Raw genomic sequence first — 19,208 nt, 5'->3', positions numbered from 1 at the left:
ACGGTTAGGGTTGAGAGAGATCAGCAGGTGACTTACCGAATGGACAAGGAGCCTGGAGTGCTTCGGATAGGGAGTTTATGTTCGCCCTATAGTTGTTTAGTATATATGCTCACAACAGTCAGGTCAGATGGTATAGCCTGAGGCGTGTTACGGAATCAGAGCCTGTAATATATACAGTAACGGTACGAGCCAGGTGTACGGCTACCTTAATCACATGATTGCTTACAGTCCACCTTGGCAAGCGTGAAGTGGGGAAACTCAGGGGGATGGAGGAGTTCGATCGGTCCGAGCTGCACGAGGCCTAAGCCATAAGGAGAATGCAAATGAATGGAGTAATACTCTATCTAAAACGTAGCCTAGAGTATAGAGATACTTGAGTGCTTAGGTGTTGAAGAGGATCGTGGCCTGCAAAATATGAGTCTCGGACGGATTAACGTTGTTCCCGACCTCCGAGCTAATTATATCTCATCAAAGCGGACGCGTCCATGTGACCTGTAACCTGGTCAAATACCACTACGACCCTCCAGGACAGGCTTATTCATCGTTCACCCAATTCGTCCTAGTATGCTTTCATAACAAACCATAGTTCAATTAGAAAAAGAGACCCCCTGAGATCGCTCAACCGATCGATATACCTTCAATCAATCATCTGATTCTATTAGACATGTTCAGTACTATCCAGTACATCAATTCCTCAATCTGACAATATAATTAATTCAAATCTTAACACATGCTTCGTACACCACCGATTAGAATTCTTAATGACCTGCAGTCTACGGGGTACAGTAGATTAGGTTATGTGTATACAGTAAGCTAACGCATTTCTATCCATGGAGAGCGTGAGCGTGGAGCATTGATCTGTATTAGGAAGGCGGCGGCATGGATGGGAGGAAGGGTTGGTCAAAGACTTTTGCGGTGCCACTGTAGGGCGTTAGTTTCGTGCGCGACTTAGACTTTCCTATGACCTGCCCTTTACGAACCGTCATCCTTTTGGAACTACAAAGAACGTACGGCATGAAGAAAATGCCTCGACATTCCATCGCATGTCTAACGGCGACAAACGGGGAGGCTAAAGCAGTTTAAAAAGAAGTGCCTAGGTATGCTATCTTCACGCGATAATTTTCGTAGCCAAAATGCACCAAATGAGCCAAGAAGACAGGGCCCATACCAAGCCATACGACTTGGACCAAACGGCAGTCGATACGAAGTACCAAATCGGGTAGTTTCGCTGCACGTAGCTATTCGTTGGGGCTCTTCGCAAAAGCTAGGAAGGTTCAAACGCAAGACTCATACTCATTAGCTTTGTCGCAATAGTGTGTCAACACGGGGGCTCAATCAGCGTTGAATAGTAGTTTGAGATACATATAAATGCTTAAATTGGCCTCTTGACTGTTATTCAACATCATTCTATTTTGCAGAGACTTGATTCTCATTTAATTCTTATACAGACAAAGCCTCTACTATTTGTTGTCATAAATCATACCATGGCGCCCAGTTTGGATGATAGCGAAAGAGATTCGAAATGTGATATGAAAATGCCGACTCCAGTGCGGAAACCAGAAACAGATGATGACTATGCCGTCCTCGCAATTCGAAACCTCGTCTTTGATATGACAATGCAACACGGCGGGGGACACGGCGGCTCTGCATTGGGGATGGCAGCCATTGGTGTAGCGTTGTGGAAATACACCATGCGATACAATCCTAACGATCCGAGCTGGTTCGATCGTGATCGGTTTGTCTTGTCTAACGGTGAGGCCGAGGAATGCTGTTGGCTACCTATTCTACTGCGTTACATGCTGATCAAGATTACTCTACATGCGCAGGGCATGCCAGCATGTTCTTATATGCAATGAACTACCTTGTGGGGTACGATTCTTGGACAATGGAAGAACTTAAGGGATACGGATCCGCCAAGTTGAACGGATCCTCCACCTTGTGTCATGCCCATCCCGAGATCGAATGTCCCGCGGTAGAAGTGACCACGGGCCCATTGGGACAAGGTATCGCCACTGCCGTAGGGCTTGCCATCGCTTCCAAGAACATGGCCGCCAATTTTAACAAGCCCGATATAGATATTATCCAGTCACAGATCTACTGTATGACAGGAGATGGATGTCTTATGGAAGGAGTTGCCCTAGAAGGTTATTCATCAACCCCAGTGTCTACTTCTCTGAATTACATTAACTAAATGTGTCCACAATATTTTAGCAATATCACTGGCAGGAAATCTACAACTTGATAATCTGGTTCTCCTTTACGATAATAACCAGGTGACGTGCGATGGGCCCTTGGATTGGATCAACACGGAGGATACCAATGCGAAAATGCGTGCCTCCGGTTGGGAGGTGATCGATGTTTACGACGGAACTTATGATGTCAAAGCCATTGCCGCCGCCTTGCATCTGGCACGTGTCTATCGTGGCAAACCTGTGTTTATCAACATTCGCACTGTCATTGGGACAGACACTGCATTCGCGGGGACTGCCAAAGCTCATCATGGATCCTTCGATCGAGAGAGTATCTTTAACTCCAAAGTTCTCGCAGGAATTGATCCCAAATTCACGCATGTCGTCCCTCCAGACACCTTGGCCTTTTTTCGGGAACGCAAAGTGTACGGGAGCCGGCAACAGCAGGAATGGAACGATCGCTTGAACAGATACACATCGAAATATCCCCAGAATGCCGAGCGTTTGATGGCTCGCATTGAAGGGTCATTTGGGGAATGGACCACCACATTGGATACTCTGGACAGCTCCAAGTTTCAAGGTTTGGCAACTAGAGAGTCAAACGGAGACATTCTTGAACTATTGTGGAAGGTGAATCCCGCTCTATGCGGTGGTGGCGCAGATTTGGTAAACTCAAACAAGTTCAAGTATTCCGCAAATGATGTTTTCCACCCAGCAACAGTGAGTATTCATAAACAACTGGTTATGGTGCCCACTAAGTATGGTTCAGCTGATATGTCAATAGAGTTTTACTGGCAGATATATTCGGCATGGCATTAGAGAACACGCGATGGCCGCCATTGCCAATGGTCTAGCTGCATTTCACGCCGGCACCTTTCTCCCTGTGACTTCGACGTTCTCTATGTTCTACCTCTACGTAAGTGATTTCTCCATGGGGTTGATAACTTCGCTCATATTCCGTCTGCTAACTGTCTTTGTCTGTCCAAAGGCTGCCCCCGCGGTGCGCATGGGTGCACTCAGTAACCTGCAAGTGATCCATATTGCAACACACGACTCTTTCCAGGAAGGCCAAAACGGGCCGACCCATCAACCAGTGGAAATAGATTCTCTGTACCGAGCGATGCCAAATCTGACATATATTCGACCCTGTGATGCGTGAGTGCGGCTTCTGATTTGACAATCACACTACTTGCTATCGCATGAAACGCTGATCATCAGGTTTACAGGGAAGAACTTATCGGGGCTTACCAATATGCCCTTGGCAAAAGAGACTCGCCGTCGTTCATTTCGATTGCTCGCGATCCTGTCGGCCATGTGCCATCGACCAGCCGCACAAATGCAGCAAAAGGGGCTTACGTGATCTTCGAACGACTTGGAGCTAATGTGACCCTCGTCAGTTGCGGTTCCCAACTTCACTATGTGGTCACCGCTGCCGAAATTCTCAAACAACGAGGTATTACCTCTCGGATAGTCTCGGCCCCTTCTTTGGACATATTTGGTAAGCAATCAAGGGAATACCAAGAGTCGGTCTTTCCTACAAGCCGCTCGCCTATCGTGAGTGCCGAGGAATATGTCCCTCTGGCTTGGTCCCGATACACCACCGCCAGTATTGGGATGAAGAGCTTCGGCTACTCTGCGTCGAAAGAGAGCAACTATGACCGGTTTGGCCTTGATGCGATATCTATTGCCGACAAGGTGGCGCTATATTTGAAAGAATTGGACGGCGGAGATGCAAGACAAAAGGCGTGGGCTCTGTTGTAGTCTCATGGCTTGGAAATTTCGATCTATATGAGAAAGGTTATTTGCTGTGCCAAGAATCTAGGCATTGCTATAGACCACGTCGGTATTTTATAATATCTCTCGTAGCTCTATAGCTTTTTGTCTTGTATAGGTATTCTTCGGCTTAGCAATTCATTAAAGGCATGCTTTGTTAACTCCATATCATGAGCAGTTCAATTGGTTTTCAAGGTAGAAGAGATGGTTGATTCTGGTCGTATGTATGAAGCTAGGCTTATTTACATGATCTCAACACAAGCTCGTTAAATTTTCTAGAATGAATAAGCAGCTCACGAGGCAATACCAGATTAGAAACTTAATTTGATCCTCGTGGGACTGGAAGATGTGCTTGTACGTATAACAAGTCTAGGTCTTCTTAAAATGGCAATTGTTGCGAGTTAATAATTGTAACTAATACCCGTGGACTCGAGTGTCCTGCGTTTTGGAGAAAAGTATCGCACAGATTCGATTCAATTATATACCAACTTGACTTTAGTATGTGTTTTAGTTCAAAGGCATTGACTAATTGCGGCTCGAGAAGAAATACTTGAGACATATTATACAGCGCGAAGATAAATTGATTTCTAATCAACTCGTCTTAGTATCAGTACTTCGGGAATTGTTTCCGATGGTGTGGCTTGGTTTCTGATCTACACCAATCTCATATCACAAGAGAATTTAGAAAAGCAAGTATTTGGATACTGCACATTGCACTCTTTTTCGAAAAGTAAAAGCCATTCGGATCAAAGAATCAATCAATCAATCAATCAAAATTCTATTAACCTGATGAAGCCTATCTATTGAAACGACAGGCTATGCAGGCATTTCGCCGAATAAAGCAGAATCTCGAGCCCTTACGCTATATAAACCTACAAACGCAGCAAATAAATCAGTAAGTAACGTAACTAAATCGGCTGCCACTCGCCTGCTGCAGTTTACTGCGTCTCTTGATACTGTCTCTCCTTCTGCCTCGTTCTATATAGATAGTTCGTAAATGGTATGCGTCACTGGTAACGGCCTGACCCAGGCCGCCCTCTAAAGTTTTATGTCACTATCATTTTTTTTGCCTAGTTCGAGTCTTTTTAGTAGGTTGGTAAGTTCTGGAATCCCCTCGTCATTCTCGTCCAGTTGAGCGAATCAGAATTGTTAAAAAAAACTTATTTGTTATATAAATTCGGTAACGTAACAGATCGCCTGCAGGTATATTATAACTGTATTATAATCCTGTATACATTTATGCAGTCTCTTTATCTGATTAAAGTGATCTATTATTATACTCCGGCCGGCCGTGTGCAGCAAGCAATCTAGAAGAACGTACCTAGGGATCTAGGACCCTAGGTTACAGGCGCATCGGTCAGAATCGACCTATTTAATCTTGTAAAGAAAATACCTTAATCCTATCCTTATAGTGCGCATCTAAATAATAATCGAAGTGTGCAACTTACTGAAATACTTGTAGAACTGTAAATTCTTTTTGTTTAATTTTAAAAGTAGCTGTTTCGTTGGCCTGTTTATTTTCTGCTTTTTTTACTGCTTTGTTTACTCCTTATGCAAGCGTTAGCGGATATCTCTTTTAGTTACAGCTGCAAGCTGTATGATCGGTCGATTCTGTAATTTTAATAAGCTTAATTTAAATTCTCTTATCGCAGTCTCCTTAGCTGCTTTAGCTGCCTTTTCGTTTCTTTTTATCCTGATGTGAGCAGAAATTTAACGCAGTTCAGTATCCTCCAGGCTCTCGCTCTGCAGGGCCCTAATTTTCCCGTAGATAGTCCGTAATGCGTACTGGCCCGATGGCCGGCCAGGGTTGCGCACGGCTTGAATAGCTGTCTAGCTATCTGAGAAGACCGTAATCGGGATAAGCTTCGCCCGATCCAGGGCCATTCGGGCCCCTTCCAACTCCCCCACGTAGACCGTAGAGTCCAGTTCCGTTCCTAGGTACTTCCTGGCGGTCCTATCTGCTCGAATAGAGACCGCGGCAGCTCCGATTATCCCCTGATAACCGTTTCCATCTGTATACCAGATCCGCCGGTCCTCGCGGCAGACTGTATTGTGGGTCTGAACTGCTTCCTCTGCACCCTCAATGATGCACCTTAGGGGCAACTCCCACGGGGCTAACACGTAAGCCCGTCTGGTCTCCCATTCTTCCTGCCTGCCGCTGTTCGCGTATAGCGGGCCTGTTTTCTTCCACTTCAGTGCCTCCATCGGAGAGTATCCGGAGGCCTTGAATCCTCTGAAATTCATTAACCGTCTTCTGGAGCTTCTTGTAGTTAACTGTCCGGCTCGTAGGGCTATACCAGGCGGCCGCCCCGTAGAGTAGCTGAGGGACTACCACTGCTAGGTAGTTGCGGCGCATGCTCAGCAGGGAGGTCCCCCAGGTCGAGCCTGAGGTGCTGCGGAGGGCTTCTAAAGTCCTGTTCGCCTTAGCAAGGGCCTTGGCCCTGTGAGTGTCGAACGAAAGGGTCTTATCGAGCCAGATTCCTAGGTATTTGGCGTACTCCACTGGCTTGATGATAAAGCCGGTTGCGTGGTCCTTGATGGGCAGCTGGTCGTGACCAGGGGGCGAATTTGGACGAATGCTGCATTGACCATACCGCGGCCTTATCCAGGGCCCTCTCTAGAAGACGCTGATTGACCGCGTAGCTATCCGAGATGGCCAGGGTGGCAACATCGTCAATCCACCCGTAGGAGACCGTCTTGCCTCCCTCCAGGAGGGTTGGCTGAATCCGAAGGGCCTCAATACCGTCGATCGATAGGGCGCGAATGAGGGGGGTGTTGAATAGGAGGAATAGGATCGGCGATATGGGGGACCCCTGGGGGATCCCGGTAGGGGTTAAAGTAAGGTTGCTGAGATATCCGGGGAGCTGCAGCCTTGTCGATCGGTTCGATAGGAAAGACTTGAGCCAGCCGGCAAAGAAGCCGAGCCCTATCATACGTAGATTGTGGAGGATGCACCCTATGCCTATAAGTGAAGATACTTGCCATTCAATAGCGCATGGATTAAATCAGAAAACACAGCTACCTAATAGAATGACCAATAAGCCAAAACGACATCCACAAACGATCTCGCAGCACCAAGAACATTGCTCAAGATATTTGGCACTGTGGTGGTTTGTGTCTTGAGCAATAAAAGCAGCCCCAGAAATCCGTACGTTTTCGGGCTTGTCATCACAGCCCAGCGTTTCATACGGTGTATAATCCACCAGCGCGAATTGGGTCTTTTGAGAAAAGTGTTCCAATGTGGCTGCAGTGATTCCCTCCAAAACGTTGATGCATAGCCAGGCCATGAGGCAGAGTTCCGTCCGTTGCTGTTGATGTACCAATTTGAACATCCCGCCTCAAAGACCCCGCCTCGCAATTGGGCGTGTATGTGGTTCACCCATTGGTTCTCGACGGTTTGTTTCACCTCAAGTGTCGATATGCGATGATCAATCAAAGGAATAATCAACGTTCTGGCGATATAAGCGACCTGGACCTCTACTGCAAAGAGTACAGAGTTATGGGCCGGGAATGTGTTTGGTCCAAATCTGTTTGATCATTAGAGCAGATTTTCATCCATATGTGGAAGTCAATTACTAACAAGGTTGCAAAATTGGGAAACCCATGTACATATGTCCCCATGTATGCTTGAGCCCCTCGATTCTCCTTCCATTGCTGCGCCAGACTACGGCCATCTCTTCCGTAGACCTGCATTGGAACTAGGAACTCTTGAACTTCAAAGCCTGTTGCGAGGACAATGACATCAAACTCAGTTCTCATACCATCTGTGCTAGTAATGCCTGTCTGGTCGACCGACTCGATCCCATGGGGCACTAGTTCGACCGTGGGGCTGTGAAGAGTCTCGAGATAATCAGGATCAAAGATTCGGCGCTTGCAACCTACAGCCAGTTAACAAATGTCTCCAAAGTATCAAGAATGCAAACATACCTAGTGGAAAGTCCGGAACAAGGAAATGGTGATATTTCTTAGGAGCCGTCGAGAATATATATTCCCGTGCATGGTCTTCTGCTTTAGCGCGTAGCTTTGAAGCTTCCACTCCTGGCCCATACGCTGCTACCACTTTGTCACTAGCGAGGAACACGCGAAGCCTGATGAAACGCTCCAAGAGGGGAATATACCTGAAAAACCACTTTTCCAGTGACGTGAAGCTTCGATTCGGACGCTCGTGATACCACTGTGGGCTCCGGGCATATTGTTTTACAAATGAGGCCTCTTTAGCAACCTCAGGGACCACTTGCACCGCACTGCATCCGTTGCCTATGATTGCCATCCGCTTTCCTCGATAGTCATAGCTGTGATTCCACCGGGCTGTATGAAACACCTCGCCATGAAAGGTTTCCAATCCTGGAAATCTGACATCTCGGGGTTTGGATATACCCCCAACTGCGGAAATGAAGGCCTTAGAGGTTCTCGTGTATTCGATGTTGGTCAAAAGGTCTCGAAGGCGGACTTCCCAGAATCCCTTTTCATTCCAACTTGAAGAAACACATTCGATGCTAAAGTGCATGTGCTTGCGCAAGTCGAATTTGTCCACAGTTGACTCCATGTCTAATTTTTACCCTGTGTTAAAATAGCGTTTGGGGGAAAATTTGGAAACGCATTGTTACTCACATTGTAAGATTTCTGACCCTCCACACAGCTCCTTAGACCAGTTGGGATTCTGGTTGAAAGAGAAAGAATACAAAATTGTAGGCACGTCGCATCCTCTAACAAATAAGTAATTTTTTGGGCTCTGTGGTCGCGGACTGTTTACTCACACTCCCGGATATGTATTTGATCTCCATACACCTCCCGGTCCTTCCATCTTTTCGTATATCTGAACACAGTTAGACTGTTTGTCTCTGATCTTTGGAATTGGGTTTTAGGCAAGGCTCTTACCGTGAAGTCATTTAATCCCACCTTGTGTTTCAAAGTATGTGCCAGCGCAATGCTAGAAGGGCCAGCACCAACGATGATGACTTCTGCATCCAACATCTTCGGGGATTGAAGTGTAGAACACCGGTATATTTTGAAAGGGCGTGAAAGTATTTTGAAAGCAGAAACCGATATCACGGCAACAGTATGGCTTTTAAGTACCGTCCAATACTAGTCACCATAGCATACACTCCAATCAGAATTTAGCTAATAGGTATAGCTATTCATTCTTGCTGTCTTACGACTAGTGGTCAGGTGGGAGTTTGACTGCCTTCAACATTGCTCCCCACAACACAAAGCCCCAGGTCCTATAGTGGTGAGGTCAGAAATCACGACGTCGCGTCAACTTCCTCATTTGGATGATACTGTTGCTCTCAAGATACCAAAGGTCTTTCCAGCTGTGCGTTCCGCGCAGCTGTGACGATCGCCGAGGCCTATTCCAGCTTTCAGCCAGACTTCATGGTATCCACTGTCATAAGCACACTGCGGTAGTTCAACCTTGCTAGGGGATCCACCGTCACTCCTCATGGTATTCGGGAAGTGGCCGGAACGAATAACCATATTGGTAAAAAGTTGATTTTTACCCGATAACCTCTGCCCAATTCTCGCTAAATATGCTGACAGAATTGAAGTTCACTGAACGACGCCAATCATGTCCGAATGCAGGCATCGATTCGAAGTGGCAGAAACTGTAACGAACCATTGACTTTTACTTCAATCCTTTGTCGCCCTTTCCAGACCGTTTCGCGGCTATGATTAATCCCAACTTTTGATTATTTCTAGCATCCTTCTAAAGATAGAAATATTTCGAATTTTTGGGCCAAATTTAGCTGCCATTTGTGACCACTCACTGGGACACAGTATATGATAGCGACATGGCTGCATTGCCTACTCAATCGGGAGTGAAATGCTTGAATTCTCTATGGAAAAGGGGTTGAGCGCTATTGCCAAGCCGCCATATAGGGAAATAAAATTGCCAATGTATCTTTTCAGTGAGTAAAACGTAGAATGGCTTAATAGATACGTTGTTCCAGTAAGAAAAATTAATTAGAATGAATCTCAGATGCAAGGGTCCCTTTTTTCTGCTGAAAACATTGCGGCCATTGTCACTAGTTACCCCCCCCCAATGACACTGAACTATATGGAGTTATTTTTGAGATAACATGTAGTGAGCATATTGAAGACGCATGGAGCAACATGGATTCCTGTAGTCTTCATTCCTGCTCATCACTTCTTGAGCAAGTTTACTTGAATTCCCGAGCAACAGTAGCAACCACCTCATCAAAGTGCTTGTAAAAATCTGCGTCATCTCTGGTGGGCTTCCATCCCAGCTTTCTGCTCAAATCTGCACGTGATCTTGCACTTTGATAATGTCAGCAACTAATCGAACCTCGTTGCAGATTGAGAGATAAATAACTTACTTGCTGGCCAACACAATCTCTGCAAGATCTTCACTTCCTCCAACAATCGGGGCTGCCTCTGCGAGATCAATTTTTATAACCTCCCTGGTGGAGGACAAGCCTCGAGTGAAACAGGCATCTGAGATTCCACGAGATACATCCAGCCAGGTATGCTCTCCTGTCTCGGCAAAAAATATGCCTTTCCGCCCATGTGGGGGACCCTGGCGACCAGCTAAGATACCTTCAAGAATCAGAGTGTACAATGGGGCGAGATCAAGAATGTGGACGTGGTTCCAGATTCCATTCCCATTGCCGATCACAATTGCCTGTTTTCTCTTGATAGCCTCGCGCACGAGGATGGGGACCTGTTGAGATATTGTGGCGACAGGGCCACTGCCTTCGCCATAGATAGTTGGCGGAACAACAATGTAAGTTGGAACGTCAAGTTTCTCCCCGGTTTGAATCACAACAATATCGGTGATACGTTGACTGTATGGACTCCGGCTCTTCTCGTACTCATAGATATCATCAGTTGCATCAGAGTAGACGCCAAGGTCAACCTTCTTTCCAGAAATGGGTTGATCGCCGAGAATCGAGGTTCCTGAAGTATGGATGTAGTGAACCGCACGGCCAGTGCGCTGCTTTCTTTCCGCAAGGCCCTGGATAATGGCCGAAGCTGACTTATCATGACTAGCAGATGCCGCATTGACGACGATATCATGTTCACTCGCACCCTCCTTGATGGTGTCCAAGTCATCTAACCCCTTGAACAAAATAGGTTTGACGGCTCGGGCATTGAGCGTTGAGACATGTTCTGCATTGCGAACCAGTGCAGAAATAGAATAATTGGATGCATTCGTCGAATTCTGCAAGTCCGTAAGAATGCTTCCGCCGCTATGATATTATCAGCATCTTCGCAATCACGCAGCAATGGGATTCCGGTTACATATAGCCCGTAGTTCCAAGGATCAAGATCTTTGTTTGAGACATTGCAAACGGGATGGAGGTTTGGATCGAAAACTGAGTAACTTTATTGAAAGTCGAAGAAGAAATTCTATGGCCACCGGTTACGAAGTACTTGGTAAATAGTGGTTCGAATGGATCATCTTAGCTAGAAGCAGAGCAGCACTGATTTTATATTGCTCGCTTGCTTATAAATCAAACGTAATTCGCTTTCCATGGGCTCCAACCTAGGAAGGTCGTGCCGTCGGATTAATAATAGGACAACGTAACCCATAAACGAGTGACGCATGAAAGCCAGTGACGCACCCACCTAGCTATTGATGCATGTGAACTAATATCATTCAATAACCAACGATTATATATAATGAATACTATTCACATACTAATAAGGGCATTTCTTGTACCCTATATTCCAGTAATTTGAACACCTCGGTGGCGCCCTCCGATTGACCAAATTCACTGCCGAACCAGGCCCTGTATCCGCCACTATTCCTACTTCCACACTATTAATTTCCTGCTGTATACGCTTTCGCTTCTGGTTGGCATTCTAAGCACATAATCGCTCCTTCTCGTTCGCGAGTAGTGCTCCGGTATGTATAGGAGGACGCAGTAGGGAAACCAAGCTTATCAATATGGCTGACGTCATACCGAAGCTTTGTTTGAATGATCTGCCCGTGGGCACGTTTAATAACCGCAAAATAATGAATATGGAGAGATTAAAGAAGATGTCATAAATGCGGTGGCATACAAATTGGTATAACCATATTTTCTTTGCATATACCATCAAACTGAGTAGTAAAGTGGCTTCCATAGCAATCCATAACTAGTAGTCGCCATTTTCCGATTGTACGATCTTTTGTAAGCGGTAAGGAATGGGTTTAAAGGCATCGGATGTCTATTGAACCCGTAGTCCATCCATTCTCCTGATTTCAAGTCACCAATCTCTTAGAATAATAGAATACGAGCTATGGTTTAATTGATTCGCTTTGAATATAGTAATATACCAATTTATGTACTGCCAACTGACTGCGTATCACGCTCGCCACGCTTGACAAGTAGTAAATTCGCCATTTCTCACACTAGATCCTGCTGAGGCGCGATTCCACGATAAAACATAGACTGTATCAATTTTCCAAGCGATTCCTCTTCCAACTTTGTCAATTTATGTTTGCGCGTGAAGTAGGTCGATTTAAAACGCCTCGGCGGCTGCACAGAGAATAGCCTCAGGAACGTTGAATCGCCGCGCTGCCTAGTGATTAGAAGGAATTTCGGCATTGTTTCAAACCTTGTATAGCAAGTGGAATTTTTCTCTCTTGATTGCCAGCATTCTGGCCAGAAATAGTGCGTTTTGGTGGCATGGTGAGTGGTTGAACATACTAGGATACATCATACGTGTAGGTGAAGTCACTCGTGTACATGTTACGTTAACTACGAAATAGGAATTGGTCAGCAGTTCTGTAGCGGAGTAGTTGATAACTATCAGGTGATCTGACACTTACTACTTTTGGAGACTCGTGTCGATGTCTCGATATAGTAAACAAGCTGCTGCTGAGAGCAGTGGAATTTGTGGAGCCATGTGGGCCTATGACCCACAGAGTTTCGGGACCCTACGTGTGGTTGCAGATGACCTGAGGTCAACTTTTTGCTCGTGCGGGACAACTCTGCTTACTTAATAGCCTTGGCAGCCATGTAGTTAATCTACACCTGATCTTTACCAACTTTCCGCCCGCATGACCTCTTTCAAAACAATTACTAACTACTTGTTAACTAACTACCGTACCACCACCCTAAGAGTTACTCTATTGCTGCTCTATCCGAAGGCGAGATCATTACTACTTACGCGTTTAATAAGTGATAGCTTTATTAATAACTGTTAATTACTTGTGGAATGGTATTGCCTGTGGCTTTGTAAGATCAATACGATACCAGTTATGGAGGATCAAAATGCACCCGAATGAAAAATATATGAGGCCTTTGGCATGAATGTTCCAGCTAGATACTTTCTAAGCACGTGCAAACTAGTTACAAACTATTTAGTTTATGTTCCTGAAGTTCTTGTATCTGTATCCTCCTTTTTTTAAGATCAAGCTCTAACTTCTTGTTTTGAAGTTGTTGCAGGCGAATATCCTCTTGTTTCTTAAGGTTGGCTCTCTTCTGTTGAATCTCCAGTTCAAAATTCTCTAGCTCAAGCTCTTGACGTCTCTGTTTAACATTTAAAACATTTGTTGAAATAGCATATCGAAGATTACCAGACCTTATCGACCTAATATCTTGATAAGCACTTATAAACTGCTTTAAAACCACTTGCAAAGTACTAGACAGACTTACTCATTACCGCCAGTTTTTGAGGAGTTTTGAGACCTTGATCTTGTATTTCCTTGCTGCATTAGTAAAGCTAATTCACCTTCGGTCAAAGAAGATAAGGCAGACCTTTAGCGTTTTCGACTTCCTAAAGGTAACTAAGTAGTTAGCAAATAGTTAGTAAGCATTTCTAGTTCTAGAGCAGTTTTCTTATACGTACTTTCCCGACTCATATGCCGAACATAATTAGCTTCCATATTAGAAATTCGATATAAATGATGAATATTAAACTCCTGGAAGTTGTTATACTGTAGAATATCATCCCTATCTAGTTTCGCAGAACTAGAATATATTAGTATTCTTCCTAACCAGTTTACAAGCGAATAATAAGTACTCAGAAACTTACTTTTTAATTCCTTGAACCAAAGTTAAATACTTGCTAGATGTATATGACTTCTGATGAGACTGCTCAACAGCATTTGTATAATTTCGCAGTATGGCAAAGTAATAAGGCTGAATCTTAGAGTATACTTTATTTAATTCTGCCTTAATTACTGCACCTTTAGTTTAGATTGTCCAGTTCTGGACATTAACACTCTCATACTCTGAATCAGTTAGTAATCAGTTATCAAACAGTAGATAAATAATTGTATACTTATTAAAAGATCCAATAAACAGTTATAAGTATCCTTTGATTTACAATCATTGAATTGGGAGCTTCCAATAGTAGTTCAGATAGATTCTGTGAATTAAAGAGCCCTCATATCCCAACACCATGTCCTAACAGTATTTATGATAGCTCTAGGAATTATGCCAATTGTTCACGCACTATGGAACTACCTATCTTTCCCATATCGCCCAGCATGTAGGCCACCTGTGATCATAATATCGGTACCAGATATATAAGACGACGATTCGGTCAAGAGAAATGTAACAGCCCCTATTAAATCTCGAGTCTCCCCTATACGACCAAGAGGAGGCTCATAGCTGAAGCGAGAGACAAGCTCTGGGTTCTCAGTGGCTACCTTTCCAGTCATGCTTGTTCTGATATATCTATGGCATGGGGAGATTGGTTAGTATGATGCGATGGGATGTCTATATGAATTCGCGACATACCCGGGAGAAATAGTATTGACTCGTATACCCGCTGGTCCAAGTTCCACCGTGAGAGCGTGCGATAATGCTTTAACAGCACCTTTGGATGCGGTGTATGCGGATATTGGCAGTGCAGGTGAGCTAAGGTGCGCTGCTACTGAAGCAACCATTACAATGCTGCCTCCACTGCCTTGTAATTTCATTTGCTTTGCTGCAAGTTGGGCCGTCATGAAAGTTCCGACAACCTAAATAATTATAACTTCGTCAGCACCATATATACGGCAAAATTACATTGTGGAGGAGTTCCGACGTTAATCATTTGCGTCTTCACCACATCCTCCCACTTATAGTCTAGGAATTCTGCCATCATCATGACTCCAGCAGCCGTCACACTTGACGACATGGACCCGTTAGTAGGTTTCTGGGTGTGGAAGTAATCAAAGATATGCTACTGACCAACCATCAATGTGACCAAAATCATGGACAACCTCATTGAATGTCTGCTCAAGCTTCTCCTTGTCGCTGACGTCGGTCCTGATTCATGGGTCAGTTATCTTGTGGTAGCAAAAGTTTCGTTGCGAATATTCACATACAAATAATACTTCGCCGTTATCCCGAGGGATTTTTCAAGCTGTACAAGCTCGCAAGGTGTATTTTCTGCTATGTCCAAAACAGCAACGTCACCTCCAGCCTCAGCAATGCCTCGGGCCAAGTCAAGCCCTATACCATTCGCACCCCCTGAGAATTAGTGTCAGCGTACCATGCAATTGAGGGATACGGAGGCAAAGCAGTGAGACAAAACCTGTAACAACAATGACCTTGCCGCTGAGGCATGATGAAGCAACATCCGATCTATGAGTGTTGTCCAGCAGACAAGGTAAGTAATCTTGAGACAGCATTGGAGTAGACATTGTTCTGTTGATCACATAGACTTATGAATAATGGAAAACAAGTTTTGCGGTTAGTACAGCAAGTTCTTAGGCCTGGAATTAATAGCAAACGACGTCAAACGTGGGTATATATAGAAACGAGGGAACGTTCAACATCGAGTAAAGTCAATGAATATGTGAACGCACGGGTGTGTACAGTACAGAACACCTATCTATGCCATGCTACAGTACCAAGGGCGCTTAATCCCAAGCAGAGACACAAAACCTGAATAGGAAAGAAAGGTCGATCGGTAGAAACACAGCCAATCGAGAAATCTCAGCGAGGTGCAGGCCACTGCTCCGTCACCAGTTCCCCCACTACACTGTATAATTGAATGATGTAGTTGCTTGAAAATTTGCGAAGGGTCCTTAAGCTGTAAAATACCGCACGGCTAGTCTCTGAAAAGGCGATAATATCTGATCTCTTCGGAACATATTACGATATACCCGAAACTAGTCTAGCTATGCTTAGCTTCTGCCATTGTATTGGATCCTCTGAACTGATGGTATTGTCCTGTCACCTTGATCACTGGGTCATGGCCCACATAAATCCACAACAATACAACTACCACACACGTGCTACAAGACATTGGAGCTTTCTGCGGCAAGCTTTCTCCATATGGTAAGAATCGCGACCACCCTAAACAGGTATCGAACCCAATGGGGTAAAGATTCAAATTTCAAACACGAGGATATGTCCGGGCAAACTTGGGCAAGGAAACTCGTAACTCATCTGTGGTCTTTTGGGAACGACGCGTGAAGGCCCCACGGGAGGGCTTTTCTATAAATGCGAAAGTCTCCCGCCTTAAATATGTCTGGAGCATCGATGATAGGAAGGTCGCGATATTGTGCTGACGTGCCAGTTCGATAAATTGTCATTCAAAACCGATCCAAGGGTTCGAAGCAAACACTATCAATGGCGAGCGATCAGACGCACGCACTTGTTGTCGGAGCGTCTGGAATCACAGGGTGGGGTCTGCTGTAAAGTCTATTGTGCTATCCGACTCCAGAATACTGGACCAGCATAACCGGACTTACTAGTCGGCCTATGGACAAGGCGCAAGCGTTGCTTCCCAATGAGGAACGCCTGCACCTGATATCGGGTCTCGACTTGAGTACTGCTGACACTGGGGCTGTGGCCGCATTCCTCAAGTCGATCCCACAAGCTGAACTTGTGAGCTCACAAACAACCATTTGATAACCACCACTGACCTGTACTATGAGTTAGATCTCGCATGTATATTCGCAGCGTATTCTGTCAAAGACTGTCTGGATCTGCAAGATATCAAACGCCTCAATACTAGGCTTCTCTCGAACTTGCTCGACGCTGTCGATATTTGCTGCCCCCGTCTTCAATTCATTACGCTTCAGACTGGGGGCAAGTATTACGGCGTTCAGTTTCCGAACGAGGTTAACCTTGTTACCCCTTTCAAGGAAAGCGTTTCTCGAATTCCGGAGCCGTTTGCGAACGACATCTTCTACTATGCGCAAATCGACTTGATGAACGAACGAAACAAGGGAAAGTCTTGGAAATGGGCTGATATCCGACCCGACGCTATCGTTGGATTTGTGCCACAGAACAATGCCTTGGGAATAGCTCAGGCCCTTGCGGTATTCCTCTCGCTCTACCGATATGTGCATGGTGATGGGGCGAAGGTGCCATTCCCGGGTGACTCGGCGAGCTTCAAAGCTAAGCACACCGATACAAGCCAGGAAATTTTGGCCCGGTTCACGATATTTGTCAATTTGGGCCCTGAAAAAAGGAACGGACGCGCATACAACATTGGCAACTCAGATAAATATGTATCGTGGGAAACCAAATGGAGTGGTATATGCGAGTATTTCGGGCTCAAGGGTGAACCTCCACTGCATGAACACCCTTTGAGTGTATCTCGTTGGATACAAGAGCACCATACCCAGTGTTCACGATGGGTTAAAGAGTTCAAATTGAAGCAGGGGGCATTTGAGGGCTCGAGTTGGGAGTTCTTAGAAGCGCTGGTAAGGTCATTCTTTGATCCAATGAATTCCAGAGGATTCAAACCCGCGCAGCTGTTCTTATCAGTGGCGCGTTTCGCAACACGGCCTCGGCCGCGCTAGGGGTAGAGCTTTACCTCCCCCCTATGCGAATACAGATGCAACAAACCATTCAGGAGACGGCCATTCGGATCCAAACCGGGCCGGCCATGGCCTGCCCCCGGGGGCTGCGCTGGGAGAGGTCGAAGGAGGCATTCAAGGCCTCCGGATACTCTCCGATGGAGGCGCTGAAGTGGAAGAAAACGGGTCCGCTATATGCATACGGCGGCAGACAGGAGGAGTGGGAGACCAGACGGGCTCATGTGCTGGCCCCGTGGGAGTTGCCCCTAAGGTATATCATTGAGGGGGCAGAGGAGGCAGTTCAGACCCACAATACAGTCTGCCGCGAGGACCGGCAGATCTAGTATACAGATGGAAACGGTTATCAGGGGATGATCGGAGCCGCCGCGGTCTCTATTCGAGCAAGTAGGACCGCCAGGAAGTACCTAGGAACGGAACTGGACTCTACGGTCTACGTGGGGGAGTTGGAAGGGGCCCGAATGGCCCTGGATCGGGCGAAACCTACCCCAATTACGGTCTTCTCAGATAGTCAGGCAGCTATTCAAGCCGTGCGCAACCCTGGCCGGCCATCGGGCCAGTACGCACTACGGACTATCTACGGGAGAATTAGGGCCCTGCGGAGCGAGAGCCTGGAAGATACTGAACTGCGTTAGATTCCCGCTCACATCGGGGTAGAAGGAAACGAAAAGGCAGCTAAGGCAGCTAAGAAGGCTGCGATAAAAGGATTTAAACTAAACTTATTAAAATTACGGGATCGACTGATTATATAGCTTGTAACTGTAGTTAAAAGAGATATCCGTTAACGCTTGCGTACAGAATAAACAAAGCAGTAGAAAAGGCAGAAAGTAAGCAGGCCAACAAGACAACTACTTTCTAAATCAGACAAAAAGAATTTACGGCTTTACGAGTATCTCAGTAAGCTACATATCTCGATTATTATTCAGATGCGCACTATAAGGATAGGATTAAGGTATTTTTTTTATAAGATTAAACAGGTCGACTCCGACTGATGTACCTGTAACCTAGGGTCTCAGATATCTAAGTACATTCTTCTAGATTGCTTGTTACACACGGCCGGCCGGAGTATAATAATAGATCATTTTAATCAGATAGAGAGACTGCGTAAATGTATACAGGATTATAACGCAGTTATAATATACCTGCAGGCGATCCGTTACGTTACTGAATTTATACAACAAAATAAGTCTCTTTTAATAATTCCGATTCGCTCAACTGGACGAGAATGACGAGGGGGTTCCAGAACTTACCAACCTGCTAGAAAGACTTAAACTAGGCGAGGAAAATGATAGTGACATAAAACTTTAGAGGGCGGCCTGGGTCAGGCCGCTACCAGTGACGTATACTACTTACGAATTACTTATATAAAACGAGGCAGAAGGAGAGACAGTGTCAAAAGACGCAATAAACTGCAGCAGGCGAGTGGCAGTCGGCTTAATTGCGTTACTTACTGATTTATCTGTTGCGTTTGTAGGTTTATATGGCGTAAGGGCTCGAGATTCTGCTTCATTCGGCGAAACGCCTGCATAACC

The 19,208-nt window shown here is 45.5% G+C and overlaps 5 protein-coding genes across 5 annotated transcripts; 2 read left to right on the top strand and 3 right to left on the bottom strand.

Moving 5' to 3' along the window:
- Positions 1-1,484: 1,484 nt before the first annotated feature.
- On the top strand, positions 1,485-3,950 carry KD926_008090 (uncharacterized protein; the record flags this gene model as incomplete). Its single annotated transcript, XM_053104424.1, has 6 exons — positions 1,485-1,752; positions 1,827-2,144; positions 2,212-2,909; positions 2,974-3,105; positions 3,178-3,344; positions 3,416-3,950. 6 exons carry the CDS (start codon positions 1,485-1,487, stop codon positions 3,948-3,950), a joined length of 2,118 nt encoding a protein of 705 aa, XP_052960653.1.
- A 1,842-nt stretch (positions 3,951-5,792) lies between these two features.
- KD926_008089 (uncharacterized protein) lies at positions 5,793-8,936 on the bottom strand (the record flags this gene model as incomplete). Its single annotated transcript, XM_053104413.1, has 10 exons — positions 5,793-5,996; positions 6,055-6,507; positions 6,557-6,924; positions 6,985-7,270; positions 7,342-7,489; positions 7,543-7,840; positions 7,890-8,510; positions 8,574-8,668; positions 8,720-8,778; positions 8,841-8,936. The coding sequence occupies 10 exons, from the start codon at positions 8,934-8,936 to the stop codon at positions 5,793-5,795; spliced, it is 2,628 nt and encodes an 875-aa protein (XP_052960652.1).
- A 1,184-nt stretch (positions 8,937-10,120) lies between these two features.
- On the bottom strand, positions 10,121-11,266 carry KD926_008088 (NAD-dependent epimerase/dehydratase; the record flags this gene model as incomplete). Its single annotated transcript, XM_053104402.1, has 3 exons — positions 10,121-10,238; positions 10,298-11,170; positions 11,223-11,266. The coding sequence occupies 3 exons, from the start codon at positions 11,264-11,266 to the stop codon at positions 10,121-10,123; spliced, it is 1,035 nt and encodes a 344-aa protein (XP_052960651.1).
- Positions 11,267-14,107: 2,841 nt separating this feature from the next.
- On the bottom strand, positions 14,108-15,546 carry KD926_008087 (uncharacterized protein; the record flags this gene model as incomplete). Its single annotated transcript, XM_053104391.1, has 7 exons — positions 14,108-14,145; positions 14,436-14,593; positions 14,657-14,880; positions 14,946-15,027; positions 15,092-15,169; positions 15,229-15,373; positions 15,438-15,546. 7 exons carry the CDS (start codon positions 15,544-15,546, stop codon positions 14,108-14,110), a joined length of 834 nt encoding a protein of 277 aa, XP_052960650.1.
- A 1,066-nt stretch (positions 15,547-16,612) lies between these two features.
- On the top strand, positions 16,613-18,311 carry KD926_008086 (uncharacterized protein; the record flags this gene model as incomplete). The annotated part of the gene is made up of 4 exons (XM_053104379.1): positions 16,613-16,738; positions 16,789-17,567; positions 17,627-17,957; positions 18,027-18,311. The coding sequence occupies 4 exons, from the start codon at positions 16,613-16,615 to the stop codon at positions 18,309-18,311; spliced, it is 1,521 nt and encodes a 506-aa protein (XP_052960649.1).
- Between the last annotated feature and the right edge of the window lie 897 nt (positions 18,312-19,208).

Source organism: Aspergillus affinis (assembly GCF_023601865.1).
Source record: "Aspergillus affinis strain CMG 70 chromosome Unknown NODE_4_length_623078_cov_86_301200, whole genome shotgun sequence".
Classification (NCBI taxonomy): Eukaryota; Fungi; Ascomycota; class Eurotiomycetes; order Eurotiales; family Aspergillaceae; genus Aspergillus; species Aspergillus affinis.
The sequence above is the reverse complement of the archived record's forward strand: the minus strand, read 5'-3'. Positions and strand labels throughout refer to the sequence as shown.